The sequence below is a fragment of the Alligator mississippiensis genome, chromosome 7, assembly GCF_030867095.1.
Source record: "Alligator mississippiensis isolate rAllMis1 chromosome 7, rAllMis1, whole genome shotgun sequence".
NCBI classification, from domain to species: Eukaryota; Metazoa; Chordata; order Crocodylia; family Alligatoridae; genus Alligator; species Alligator mississippiensis.
In genome coordinates, this window is record NC_081830.1 from 21,540,501 (window position 1) to 21,554,615 (window position 14,115).

At 51.9% G+C, this 14,115-nt stretch overlaps 1 protein-coding gene across 1 annotated transcript in view; it reads left to right on the forward strand.

Annotated features, from left to right (window-relative positions):
• BMP1 (bone morphogenetic protein 1) overlaps nucleotides 1-14,115 on the forward strand; it is a 65,480-nt gene that overhangs the window by 13,857 nt on the left and 37,508 nt on the right. Inside the window, exon 2 of the mRNA XM_019491565.2 lies at nucleotides 13,075-13,188. Coding sequence (XP_019347110.2) covers nucleotides 13,075-13,188 — 114 coding nt within the window. The remainder of the gene's footprint in view (nucleotides 1-13,074; nucleotides 13,189-14,115) is intronic.

Sequence of the window (14,115 nt, forward strand, 5' to 3'; positions counted from 1 at the left end):
GTGACCCAGCGCTGTGTCGAATCAGGGCTAGTGTGTTTTCTCCACCCGCACGTTGGTAGGTGCAGGGTTGCCTCTTGGAGTGCGAGCGCCTTCATGTAACAGCAGAGTGGGTGCTGCACGGGCATTGTGAGGGCAAGGGTCCCCTGTGGTGGCAGTGTCCTGCCAGGGGACAGCTCCAAGATGGGATTTCAGTAAAGATGAGCCAGGGGGTCCTGTGCTGGGACGTGCCTAGTAGAGAGCTAGGTGCAGATGCTGAGTGTTACCATCTCCCCGCTGGAGCTGGCCTTAGGGAACATGGTGCCCTGGGCAAACTTGTAATTTGGTGTGTTTCCCTCCACCACACAACCCTCCACAAGCCATCAGCACTGCTGCAGGCAGAGGTGCAGGGCACAGTCCAGCAGGGAGGTGGAGCAGCATGGTGCAGGGTGGGGAGCAGCTGCAGGGGAGCAGGACGGAGTGGGGAGAGTGCCCACCTCATCCACCCCTAAAGCCGGCTCTACTACCTGTACCACAACACCTATCGCAAGGCACCGGTCACAGCTGGCATCTGTTTGCAAGTGCCACTGCTCAGCTAAGGGTCTCCAAAGGGACAGGGAGCTATGGGGTGTCTTGGCTTTCAGGCATGCCTTTGGCCTTCTCTTTCTAGGGTGTATCAAGATGTCTAGGCCCTTCTGAAACCCCCAGCCTTTATGCCTTGACCTCCCAAGTCTTGTTCACAGGGGAGTGTCATTGCACTGGCCATTACGCAGATAACAGCTTCCAGCTGCTATTGAGAGGGGTCCTGGAGCTGAAAGGCCCAGCGGTGTGATTACCATTCCCCTGAGACACTCGTTCCCCCCCTTGCCAGATTGATATGTGTATTTGAGGGCAAAGCACCGACACTAAAAGTGTTGGATCTTCAAAGGCTGCTGTTCACATAAAGGGAGTGATTAGCCCACTGATGCTGGTGTCTTCCTGCTAAAGAGCATGCAACCAATTCAGTTAACAACCAGGCATTTCCTGCCCACCTGAACTTCATAAGCATCTTCAGAGGCTTCTCCCCCTCCTCTTTCAGTCTTTTTACCCCTTCCAGGGAAATTGGTAGGAAATGGAAAGCAGACCCAGCTGCTCCCTTTTACAGCCTCTACTCTGTATAGTGAAGAACCAGAAGGTCAATACCACCGGATATGAAACAACAAATCAACACCTCTCTGTCAAGAATCAAGGAGATGTATGTGGGCCTCCCCCAAACCGGTTTAGAAATCTTTCAGCCCTGGCCTGCCGTAGCTTGTCTGCCAGAATAATATTGCCATGCACCACTTGAGGTCATATCTGCCATAAGAATGCAAGTAACTGCGGAGCTGGTTGCAGAGTTTGAGTTTCCACCTCTTCTTTAGGACAGGGCCTGATTGACAGGTGCTGCTTTGCATTTTTGTACCAGTGCAAAAGGAGTGTAAAACATGGCATGCTGTGTTTCACATGCAAAGCCTTGGGACTGAAAAATATATCAGGCACTCACTTACCCACCATTCATGTGAGCAACACTCTTTAAGCACGCAGCACCATCAGGGCTGTGGACATAGCAGACTCAGAATTTACTAGCTCCCCTAATTTTCCAGGCTTCTAATAGCAGCCCTTTGACAGGTGCTTCCCTTTCTCCATGTCTGTGCAGTGCACTAGGGGCCAGTTATATTTTAGAGTGGGCAGTAGAAGCAAGAGACACTGCCCAGTTAAGTATAACTGCTTATGTGCTTAACTGGAATTTGGTGCAACATAACTAATAAGCAACAACCTGGGACTAGCGTGAAGTTATGCAATTAAGTGAATTCTGCCCTTTTCTGACAGGCACTTGAGTGTGCTGCTGCCACTGTCATTTGGAGGCACAGACAGTATTGCAGCAGTATTGTATTTTGAGCTGGGCTCTTTCTGCTGCAGCAGGGTCTAAGGGCTGCCGCATGTTGCACAGCAACAACCCCTGCCTGGAAAACCATATTCAGAATAGACCCGGAATAGGAGCAGAGGCAACTTTCCCAAGGTTGCATATTGTGTAACAGGCCAAAACCCATGCTTTACCCCATCGCCATTCAGTGACCCTCCACTGGACTGCATGGCACGCAGCGCACATGTCAGCATCCTTTGCAGCATGTCTCCCCAAAGTGCAGTGCAGCAATGAATCACTTGCTTTTGCACAAACGCATCTAGAAACGGAGTCTACCACGCCAAACCCTGAGCTCTGGCCAGGGCCTCTGGGTGATGACATCATCTGTATGAACAGCCCTGAGTCAAGCTCTCCCTAAAAAATCTCCAGGGCTTTCATTTTTCTTCATTTCTGTGCTTTAAAATTAATCCAGAGCTTTCTGTGCATTTGCCTCCTGGCTGTGGAACCTTTCCTGGGGCATCATTTTCTTTTTCTGGGGCATCATTTTGTTTTCAGCCTCTTCTCCACCAGGTTAGAAACAAATAGCTTGAGGCTCTTTCCTTTACTCCGTTCTGCTTTGGGAGTGGAGCTTCTAAGAAAAAAGCCACTTATCAAAAGGCCTAAGATAACTGAGAGAGCTTGCAAGGCAGCTTAATACAACTATGGAATCATGGCAGGGCATCATCCAGAGCGGGGTGCTGCCACACACATCAGCAGTTGTTTCTGTCTTTCTTTTTTAAAGAAACCAGCGTTACTTGGAATGCTTTTGAAACCGAGCAGGGAAGAGATGCTTGAGCCCTTGTCTGCTCTTGTAACCTGTTTGCCAGTGCCAGCAGCTTCTTCAAACCTGTATCAGACAAGAAGCACTTTTCCTGGGATGGGCTATATTCTCCAAGTGAAGTCAATTATAGCTGCCTTTGCCCCTCTAACTGCACCTGTGCAAGGTCTCTTGCCTAGGAAAAAAAAAGGGGGTGTGTATGTATGTATGTATATATGTCTGTGTATGTATATGTGTGTGTGGGTGTGTGTATATCATAGAAAGTGAGGGTTGGCAGGGACCTCAGGAGGTCACAACTAGTCCAACCCCCTGCTCAAAGCAGGACTGTCCCCAACTAGATCATCCCACCCAAAGCTTTGGCTAGCCAGGTCTTAAAAACCTCCAAGGATGGAGATACCACCACCCTTCTGGGTAACCTGTTCCAGTATTTTACTACCCTCCTAGTACGAGAATTCTTCCTAATATCTAACCTAGACTTCCCTCGCTGCAACTAGAGACATTGTTCCTTGTTCTGCCACCACTGAGAACAGTCCAGTAGTTTCAACTTTACAACGCTTGATCCAGTGCGACTCCATGCCAGTGAACAAGTTCACTGCGTCACCCATCTCCCTGGAGAGCATCTGTCCAAATTTCTTTGCACGCTTTCTTTAAGAAAGCAGACAGGACTCCAGCCAAGAACCCTTCAAAAAGTCCAACCATGAGCCCTTCAAAAAGTCTAGCAAAGTCACCTCAAAGAAGTCCTTCCAAATCAATATGATTGCTGTTTACAATATAAATACATTCATGTAGCTATATTACTCATCTATAATTGATCAAGTACAAAATTCTGGGGTATTCTTGGTGAAAATAGGGAATCAGGCCTTGGTTCAGGAACAAACCCCCCATTTTATAACATTGTTTCTTATGAGAAAATTGTTTCCGAGTTACAATGTTTCGACTTACAATTGGTTCCTGAAAACTGCATCTTGTCGTAAGTCCGAGGACTGCCTGTACATATTTATGTATACTGTTGTTGTTCATCCTTCGAATTTGAAGATGACTGTGATGTCACTGATCAGTTTGGTTTCTGTGAGCACGAGTGCCTGACCAGGACAATTTGTGCTTTGAACTGTCTGAGGCACTGAGCAAGAGATGCCACTTTGGGTTGCTTGATCAACAGCGGACGTGCTGCTATTGCAAGATTTATGCTGTTTGCACTTCTGCTCAGCCTCGGCAGGTCTCCTCCGCTCATAGACGGTAACTCCGGTATGGCTGAAGCTTTGCCAGGTGGAACCATCATGAGCAAGATCTTCCTGAGGCTTTAAGCCAATGTTGAAACGTTTCAAGGATGACTTGAGGGAGTCCTTGAAACGTTTCTTCGGGCCGCCCTGAGAGCACTTTCCCTCCTTTAGCTCACCGTAGAAGATCTTCTTTGGCAGTCACTCATCTCACATCTCTGATCTGTGATTTCATCAGCAGTGTGGATGCTTGAAATGCCTGCCCATGTGAGAGCCTCAGTGTCTAGGACCTTGTCTTGCCATCTTCACCGTCCAGGCTTTGCATGCATACATCAGGATTGGCAGCACAGTGGCTTTGTAGCCCTTCAGTTTTGTTTGTTGACTGATGCCTCTGTGCTCCCGCACATTTGCACATAGTCTGCCGAAGGCCACGCTCGCTTTGGCAATTCTGGCATTGGTTTCATCATTGATGTGACCTGCACGTGATGGTGTACTGCTGAGATAAGTGAACTTATCCGCTGCCTGGACAAGACATATATATGTCTCCAAAAGAAGTCACACCCATATTAACCAGCAAAGGCTTTTGACGCAAACCTGGCTGAGTCCTGTAGTGGCTTTTGAAGAACCCAGCCCTGACTTGTACCAGCTGGGTTTGTTTTGAGGTCTCGTTGGACCATGTGCAGGTGTGAAGGGCAGAGGAGACCATGTTGATCATCTGTGTAACAGTGGAGCAGAAGTTGTGAGGATGACTTGGAGGGTGACACCAGGAAGCTCTGTGTGCTCAGAGAGTTTTGCAGTAGCTCCAAGCATGTGCTGCACCTCTTGGCTGCAAGCCGCAGCACGGAGCACATGGCACTGCTAATAGAGACCCAAGTTCTTGCAATCTAAATGAAGTCCCTTTATTATTGCACGTAGCTCTGGGCTGAAACAATCAGGTCTGACCTCCTATATGTTTTTGCACAGGGCGTTTCATCTGGCAATCTCTGTTCTGAATCCAGTGACTTGTCTTCCACTAAAGCATCCTCCCGAAGGGCTTGAAGCCTGCCCGTACAGGAGTATGCTGCTAACCTTGGCAGTTTCTCCTGGTGGTTAATCATCTGCCCAGTCAAAAATTTGTGCCAGATTTGTAATTTGAGTGGTCTGGCTCCAGCTTCTGGCTGTGGCTTCTTGTGTCTTTCCTTGCTGCTTAAAAGTTTCTAATGCCCACTTGTCTCCAGGAGGGTCCTTGTACATCTCCTCACCACTTGATCATTACAATGCGGCCACATCAGTAGCCTGGAGAGAGCTGGATTATTCTCTGAAGCCCAGTTACCCTTTGCTTGGGCAAAAGTCTCTAGCTGAGCCTTGCAGCTGCTTAAAATGAATGGGCCAAACCAGCTTCTTCCCACTGTGTGGCCAAGCCGGATCAGGGAGTGTCTTACACCGGTGACCCTGTGGATGGCACAGTGAAATTGCTGTGCCTCTTGGCTCAGGTTTTGGGGTCTAGTAGTTGACACAAGACAGCTTTAAAAACTCTGCTCACTCCTGCACCATGTAGAGAGAATAATTGCAAGGAGCACTCCCTGTTTGCTAATCTGCCATCACCTGTGAACTGCAAACACCAGACACCACCAACCATTCTGCTAATTGGGTAACAAGTTACAGCAACATTGTACCAATTACAGCCCCTGAGCTAAAGGAAAGGATATGTGCGCTGCGAGTCCTAGCCCTTGGGTTTAACCTTCCTCTGACTCCTTATTCTCCTGTCTGCGGAGTGGTGGTGGAGTTCTGCGCCTCATCCTTCACAGAGCTGGTTGAATCATTTTATTTGTTCCCTCTGAAGTTTTTCATGGCACATCCTTACCTGCTCTGTCAGTGTCCAGTAACTCTGTGGCCTTCCTTGGCACTGCTTCCACACTCCTTCCACCTTGCAGGCATTACTAATTCAGCCCTGTGACACCTGTGCTGGCACATGAGCTGGAGGGAACAGAAGTACAGGGAAGCTACTGAGCTGAGATTGTAATCCAGCTTCTTTTGGAGACAGTAGCAAAGCTTTGGTATTTAGGGCTGCAAACAAACCCCAGGAGTCCTGACTCCTGTCCTCCACTGTATGCCATAAACCCATTCCCATCCAGCACTGCTCCTAGCACTTGGGTGTCTGGACTCCCAGACCTGTGCTAGAGTCACAAGGCCATGCTTACGGCCATGGACAGAGCCAAGGTGTCCTGGCTCCTGGTCCTGTGCTGCCCATTTCGGTCCACACGCTCTGGCTCTGTCTACAGTGGACTTTATTTTCAGCTCTGCCAGTGGCAGAAAGGGCTTGGAACAGGTGCCAGCAGTCATCTTTCCTTAACCCTGTGTCACGCAATCCTGCTCAGAGCCGGGGTAGACAATGCGCTAGTAAAAAAGTGACCAACTTTCAGGGGGCAAAATCTGGGGCCCAGTCCAGCTGCATTCCCAACAGAGCCAGATAGCATTGAACAAGCTGGCCTCAGCACAGCGCCACGTAAGGGGGCCCAGGCTGCATCCTGAGCAGGGGCCAACAATGTGGCATTCACACATCACCCATGCCCTGGTTACATGCTGTCTTGGCAGGGTTTACCTCTTGGAGGCCCTGTGCCACAGTTCAGCCACAGACTTTTCCTCTGTGCTGGACACCTGGCTTAAGGGTGGCCCTGACATGGATAACTGACTGTTAGTGCATCTCACATCGGCTGATTTGGAAAAATGTATATATATATATATATATATATATATATATAAATAGGTAATTATATATATATACCAACTAGCATTACAAACCATACACCACTTTCAAAACCGTAAAGTCATCCCAAAAACCTCACACCCGCACACCCATTACAATGACTGCTCCCGTACACCCGCCTGCATTCCTTTCGTTGATTCGGTTACACTGTCTCTTGGTACTAGCCCTGGTTGTGAGCTTTCAGTGCATGCACTGCCGCTGGCGGTTTTGCTGCTGCTATCACTGCTGCTGTCATCATCACTGTCGCTTGATCCGGCTGCCTCATAATCTTCTTTGCTATCACTGCCCACTCCCTCTCAAAGTGGGTCTTCTGTGCTGATGCTGCAGAAGCCTCTGCCCCACTCGGGTTTGCTCTGATGGTCTTTCCAAGCTGAGACAGAAGCCGTGTTATCTAGAGTCCATAGGGACATGGATACCCAGGCTATCCCAGAAGACCTAGGATGGTTGGTCACTTGAGCTAATACTTCCAGCCACAAACTCCCACACTCCCTAACCACTTAATTATGCCTGACTCAGGATGGAGTTGCCCTGAGGATAACAGGAGGAGGCTAGTACAGGCACAGCCAGAATCTCCTGCCTCTCCAAGGCTCCCTGACCTGTTCCCTGGCCTTGAGCTGTGCTGCTGCCCCACTATAGCACAGCCCTGCTGGCTTCTGCATGGATGAGGCAGCTCAAGGCCAGCTGCTCTCGAGCGCACCTCTGCTCCCTTCATTTGTGCCAACTGCTTGGAAATGTAGAATGTGGAGCCGTGTGTGTTCTCCCATGTCCTGCGCCCCTATTGGACCTCGGTCAAGAGGGCAGCGTTGGGACAGGGTCCGTCCAGTGTTTGCTTACGTGGCCGATGGTTCTGATTTTTTCCCCCCTGTTTTGTTTTGCTGCTGCCACTTCGGAGGCAAAGCAACAACGTGGAACTTTCCCAGTCCAAAGCACGTGGCTTTGTCCCTGCTCCATCCCTTCCCGGCGAGTCCTTAAAGTGACCGCTGCAGACAGCATGTGCCGCTCAGCCGCCGTGGCCCCTCAGTCATTTCTTGCTGTAGGTGGAGCAGGGAGCCATGTCCCTTTGGGGCTGCTCTGACACCCAGGGGCAGACCCTGAGCAGGCATGAACTGGTGCTGTTCCTTCGCAGGCAGTCGCTGCTTTTTGGAGGTGCATTTTCTGTCCCTGGCGCTGAAGGCAGTGGGTGCGTGCCAGCAAGGGACTGACCCTGCTTCTTTTAGTTCCAGGACCCTGCTCTCTCCCAGGCTATAAATCCCACCACCTGGCTGCTCACCAGCCTCTTTATTTCTGTCACTTTGTAGCCCTTAGCCTGCTGCTGCACACTTGCTTTCCCCTGTCTTTCTGTACTGTCCTTGGCTCCAGCATTGTCCATGCATGGCTCAGGCTGTTGAGATTCCCACCATCCCTCGCCTTCCCTGCATGCGCTGCAGGCTCAGCTGCATCCCCCTGGCTGCCATATCCCTTTTTTGTTAGCTTTTGTATTTCTTTGGTTGGCTTCACTCCGTCTCCGGCTTGTTCATCTAATTGCATTAGGGCTCCCAGTGTTGCACAGGGAATGGCCAAGGGACTGGGGAAGCAGTGGGGCACAGCAGGGGCCAGAGTGGGATCTTTTCCTGATTTTGCCACAGACTTGCATGTAACTTTGGGCGCATCCCGCCCCCACCCCCTGATGTTAACTTCCCCTGCTCCATGCACTGGGAGAAATTGTGCGATTCCTCTTGGCTGAAGTGCCGTGAGATGTGCGTACGTGATCGTTCTTCTGAGCCTCATCACATCTGCTGCCAGGAGGAATGGGCCAGGACCACAGCACTGCTTTGAACCCAAAGCACTTGCCATTTGCTCAGCCCTTCTTAAAAAGAGGAGTAGGTACCAGGTTCCTTGCCAGGCTGGGATATGCTCCTCACCCTGCTTGCAGGTGGCCTATGTCTGAAACCATCCACTACTTACCCTAATTGTGCTGTCTTGTTCTAGTAATGAAAGGCTCTTCGGGGAGCCACCTATTAATCATGTCAAAGCAGGGATATGGCACTGCGCTTTAATCGGTCTCACCACCTGACTTCCTCACTTCTCATTCCTCTCCCATGCACTTTTCCTTCAGAGCCATGAATCCCCAGGGAGCTGCAAGCACCGGCTCAGTCCACTGCCCATGGCCGCACCTGGAGCTCTCCCTTTCCAACATGGGCACTGACTGCCCCTTGACTGCATTGCAGGGGAGGGTAGTGCATCCTTTTACCCAGTCTGAGAATCTCCCTCAATATCCCTGCTCTGTCTTCCCCAGCCATGGGCCTGCCCCAAAGCATCTGTAATCCAAATATTTGCACCGTCCCTTGTGGTCAGAGCAACACAGATGCCCTATGTCACTCTCCCACTCCCAGGTCCCTGTAACCCTGAGCTGAATCACTCATCTGAGGGTGGGTGGTGTCTGAAACACAGCCCCTCCACCCCTCCCAGGGGTTGCGTGTGGATCCCAGGTCTGTAGAGCTGGCTTCTGGGGAAGCCTGGATGGCTTTTCCTGAAGGAGGAAGCAGGGGAGGAGGAGCTGGGAGTTGGATCAGAAGGTCTCGCTTGCAGCCAACTGGTTATTCGATCCTTCTCCTCGCTGGTCTGGGGGATTCGTTCTCGCTTTCCTCAGCTGCCAGCCCCACTCCTTTTAACATAAGTGGGGGGGGGGGGCTTCTTTGCAATGCAAGTGGCATCCTTTAAACATGATGCTGTTGCCATAGGACCGTCCTCTGGGACCAGCAGGGGTGCCTATCAACCCCTAGCATAGAGCACAGGCTAGGTCCAGCCATCAGGGAGCAGTCGCCTGGGTCACTGCTCTGTGGTAGATGTGCGTAAGGAGAGACTGTAACTGAGGAGGGCAAAGAGGGGCAAGATCTGTGCTGATCACTGATGCTTCTCCTTTGGCTCCTGAAGTGAGTGGGAGTCTGACACTGGGAGAGAAGTGCTTGCGTTTCCGTGACCTTGCAAGACAAATGTCCGCAATGCTCCGTGTCCTGCAGACAAGGAGGGAGTCCCCCTGTCAAGTTATTGCATTGCAGAAGCGCTGCTCGTCCTCACCAGGCCTCTCTAGATGCTTGGGATGCTAGGGGATCCCACCTCCCACCCACAGCACTGGCTACTCCCACTCCCTGTGCCCAGATCTCTGCTGTCACCTCCCAGGACAGCACACTGGTAGTTTCTGTGGTTGGATTGCTGTGCACATGGGCTAGGCTGGCTGTTCCCTGTGCCATGGCCCTGTGCAGCGTTCGGACTGCTGTGACACTGGATGTCAGCATCTGGTGTCATCAGTGCTGGGTGAAATCCTGCACCACCTCCTTGGGCAAAGGGCTGAGCAGTGCTCCTATGTGCAGAGCCTAAGCTTCAAGTCCTCCATCTAAGCACAGTCAGCAGCTTGGCCCAAGGAAGGGATTGGGGGTAAGTGCAGGGGCTGGCTCACAGCTCTTTAACTGCAGACAGACCTGAACCTAAACCCTGGATCCAGTCCCAGAGCTGAAAGATGCAGCAGAGGCCCCTAATCGTTATAGCACGACAGCCCCAAAGCTTGGGTCCAGATCAGGGGGAGAGTGTTGGAAACAGGAATCAGGACTTGGCAGCTTGTGTTTCCTCTGCCCTTGAAATGGTGAAGTCCCCCTTCCTGCCCTTCGATCCCCTTGGGGCTGGCAAGACAGCCAGATCCCACGCACCCATCCCTGGGAGCGTCCTTCCTCTGCTGCAGAGGCTGCCCTGGGCTTTGGGACCGTGGGTCCATGCAAAAGCAGCTGAGCACAATCCAGGCCCCGGGTGAGGAGGGAGGCAGGGCCTGTGCTCGCACTCCTGTGTTTTCCCTTGGCCCATATGGTTTAGATTCCTCATGGCAGATGAAGCTGAGGTTATTTGAGTATCCCTTAGCAATCCTAGTTCGGACCGGTCCGTGTGTGTGTGTGTGTGAGAGAGAGAGAGAGAGAGAGAGAGAGGAGGGTCCAGAAAGGGAACTTGCAAAAGCAGTGAAGGTTAAAATAATTTATGTAATAATAATAATAGAAAAACCCTAACAAGACATGAAGCCGGCTGTGATGCAAACCAGATGTGGGAGCGTGGCCACTGCCAGCTGAGCTGGTGAGCCGGCTCGGGTAGAGGGGGGAGCACCGAGGGGCGCCCCGTTGCTCTGGCCAGCAGCAGGGCTTCCCCTGCATGCCGGGTTTTGGTGTTCAAGGCAGGGAAGGGGAGGAAGAGGGGAAACAGGAAAAAAGGATGGGGGAGGCTGCATTCCTCGGAAGGGGCGCGGCAGGGGGAGCAGGAGTCTGCATGTTGTCTGTCCCAGCAGTGGGGGAGGCTGGGGCTCAGGGGAGATGGAGGAAGGGACTATGTATGTGACAGCCCTAGGCTGGAAGCCAGCTTCCAGCATGGGGACAAGGCCTCTTGGGAAGTCCCTGGGAGAATGGTTTTGTCTCCTAGAGTTTGCAGGGCTCTCCCTGCCTATGTGAGGCTGTCAGAGAAGCCAAAGCCTGCGTCTGCAGGGGAACTTGAGAGCTGCTCTGTTGAGCTGGAGCCCAGGGAAGGAAATGCAGGTGCTCTGAATTCAATACGTTCCCGAATGAGGCTATAGGATCCAGGTGGTCCGGGGCCTCCCCAAGGCCACCCACAGGGCAGATGATTAGTCCCAATTCATCGAAAGGGCAGGGGAGTGAGACCCCGCACTTATTGTACGCTGCCAGTGGGTAGCAGCCTCTTGTGATAAGAGCTGACCCGGGGCAGACTGACACTGCTGGCCTGCCACGGGGAGGAAGGGCTCCCTGCAGTCCTAGAGACACAGCTCTGGCAGGGCTGGGGAGGTCGTCTAGTCTAACCTCTGCCCAAGGCAGTGTCGGGTGTCCCAAGCCACGCTCCTCTAGCACGCAGTTAATTCCTGTGAGAAGTTCCTTCTCCTCATCTTCAACCTATGCGTTCCTTGTTGCAGTTTCAGCCCATGACTTCCCATTTCAGCATCCAGGGAAGAGGTGTCTCCTGGGTTTCCCACCACTCCTGACCGGTTGATGCCTGGTAGGCAGAACGGCCTGCCTTCTGTATCACGGGCCACAGGAGAGAAATTCACTCCTGAGAAAGAGGGCCCCCCCCATGGCCTTGCAATAACTTTTCAGAGGGATGGGAGAGGTATACATGTCTGTGTTTTGGTCTCTTGTACTGAGTTGCTTGTGCAGGCATCTGTCAGTACGTCTGTGTATCACATGCCTGGATGAGGCATCAGCATTGCCATGAAAAATTAGGACATGATGGCAGCTCAGCCAGCCCCAGCATTTCTGAACCAGGACTCAGGTCCTGCAACGTATGAGGAGAGTAGCTTAAAAACCCTGAGATGTTTTACAAATAACACCTGGATTCCTTTTCCTTGGGACCTGGTTTCAGAGTCCTCCAGATGCCCCCAGGTCACTGCATTTCCCAGCCTTGCTCTGGGTCCTTTTTCTTAGATGCAGTCACATCCCCACCTGGTGAAGGGAAGGTACCTTCAGAAATGTGCCCAACGCTGTGATACTTGCAGCCAAAAGTGGGAGTTGGCAGCACAGCCCTCTTGGGAGGTCTAGCAGCAGTGACTCACTTTCCTGGCTGGCCCCTTGGTCTGTGGTTCCTGTCACAAATGGGACCCTTGGTCCGGAGCTCTGCAAAACCCTAAGCGGGAGAGGTTTCCAGAGCACTGGGCACCCTCTTGGGTGGTGCTGGTGAGCTCTTCCTGCCCACAGAGGGCCAGAATAAGTCCTAGCCATCACTTACCGCCTACTCAAGCTGTGGCCATCATGTCCGTGAGGGGAAGGAGTGTCCGGTGATTACCCTCCATCTCTGGAGATATGAGGTGGAGTCCCTGCCCTGCCACCAATAGTCTGTGTGACCTCAAGTGCATCTCTCTACTTAGGCAGACAAGCTTCTTGGGGTAAATATGATCTCTTTTATTAAACCAACTCAAATAAAAAATATCAAATTTACCCCAAAAACCTTGTCTGCCTCTGTCTTTAACCTATATCTCTCTGCTTAATCCATTAAGACAGGGCTCTTATGCTGATCTCACAGAGGTGTTGTGAACTCCCCAGCCCACTAATGTGGGGCCAGGTGCTGGGATATTATAGTGCATGGCTGCAAAAGGATTTAAGGCAGACAGAAGTCACAGAAGCTCTGTGCTTGGAGTTCTGTAGGTCTTATAATGGGACTTTCCTCCACGCCCATGAGCATTGCAAACAGGAGCTCCTGGGAACAGAAGAGAGTTGGGTGTCGAAATGGTGGGGATTCAGGTTCCTCAGCATCTTCTGAAGATGTGGGCCTCAGCTGCTCTGGAAATCAGGTCTCAAAGCTGCTGGCAATCCTGGCCCCCTTCTTGGGAGGCTTCCCAAGCTGTCGGCATGACTGATAATCTGAGCGGATGAGTCCCCTTCCAGAGCGCCCATAACCTGCCCCCATCTCCTGCTTTCAGCTGCCTTCCTGGGAGACATCGCGCTGGACGAGGAAGATCTCCGGATGTTCCAGGCAGACCGCATAACGGACCTCACGCGCCACACCACGCTCAGGGTGGCCACCAACTCCTCAGGTACAGCAGCCCCCAGCCCCTGCTCAGCTGCCAGAGCCCCTTCCCTTGGACCTTGTGTTGTAGGAGGTGGGGAAGGGCCTGTCTCAGGACTTCCCCTGCACCCACAGTTGCCCCTCTCCTTGTTAAGCCAAGCACCGCGTTGTTCTGATTATAACAGCACCTTTTTTCCCCTTCCAAAAGAACCAATAACATCACTTTTTGCTGATGTACAGGATCACGCTGGAGTTGGGCCCGTGACAGCCTTGACCTCTGTGCTTGCAGCTCTTCTGTGCATGTGATAAAACCCCCAATCACAGATTCCTCGCAGTGCCATTTGTATTTAAGTATTTTCTGTGCATTTTACCTTTTGGGTCCTACCCTTGCTTGCCCAATTCTCCTGTAGGACTTTGCAAGGGCTGTAGCAGGGCTTCTTTTCTGGGGAAATTTTTTTTCTCCCTAAAACTGGCCCTGACAAGTTGGGGTCGACTTATAACCAGAACAATGTGGTGAGCACATGCTTTCCTCCAACCAATGCAGAGGAACATTTCTGCCCCACCTCACAGTCACCTTAAGGTGCTGTAGTAGGATCCCACTGTCGGGACACTGAGCAAAGCCAGTGCCTTGCTGTGACTTGCAGCCGGGGGGGCACCTCTGAGGCACTTGTTCACAAATAGTTTCCCCACCCCCTTTCAATGATCCTGGCTGCTTCGATCATGCACAGGACCCCTGGCACAGCCCTCACGGCAGGGCTCCCAAACCTCTTCTGCCTTCCAGCAATCGCCTCTCGAAGACCAACAGAAGGGCCCAGCACATAGCTCCCACCGAAAGCCAAGGGTCATTAGACCGCGCAAGCTGCTGCACTGTTAGCTCAGCTGCTAGCACCGTGAGAGGCTGGAAAGGGCATGGCCACTCTGGCGGGGATCCACTGATAATATTTGCAGGCTCTAG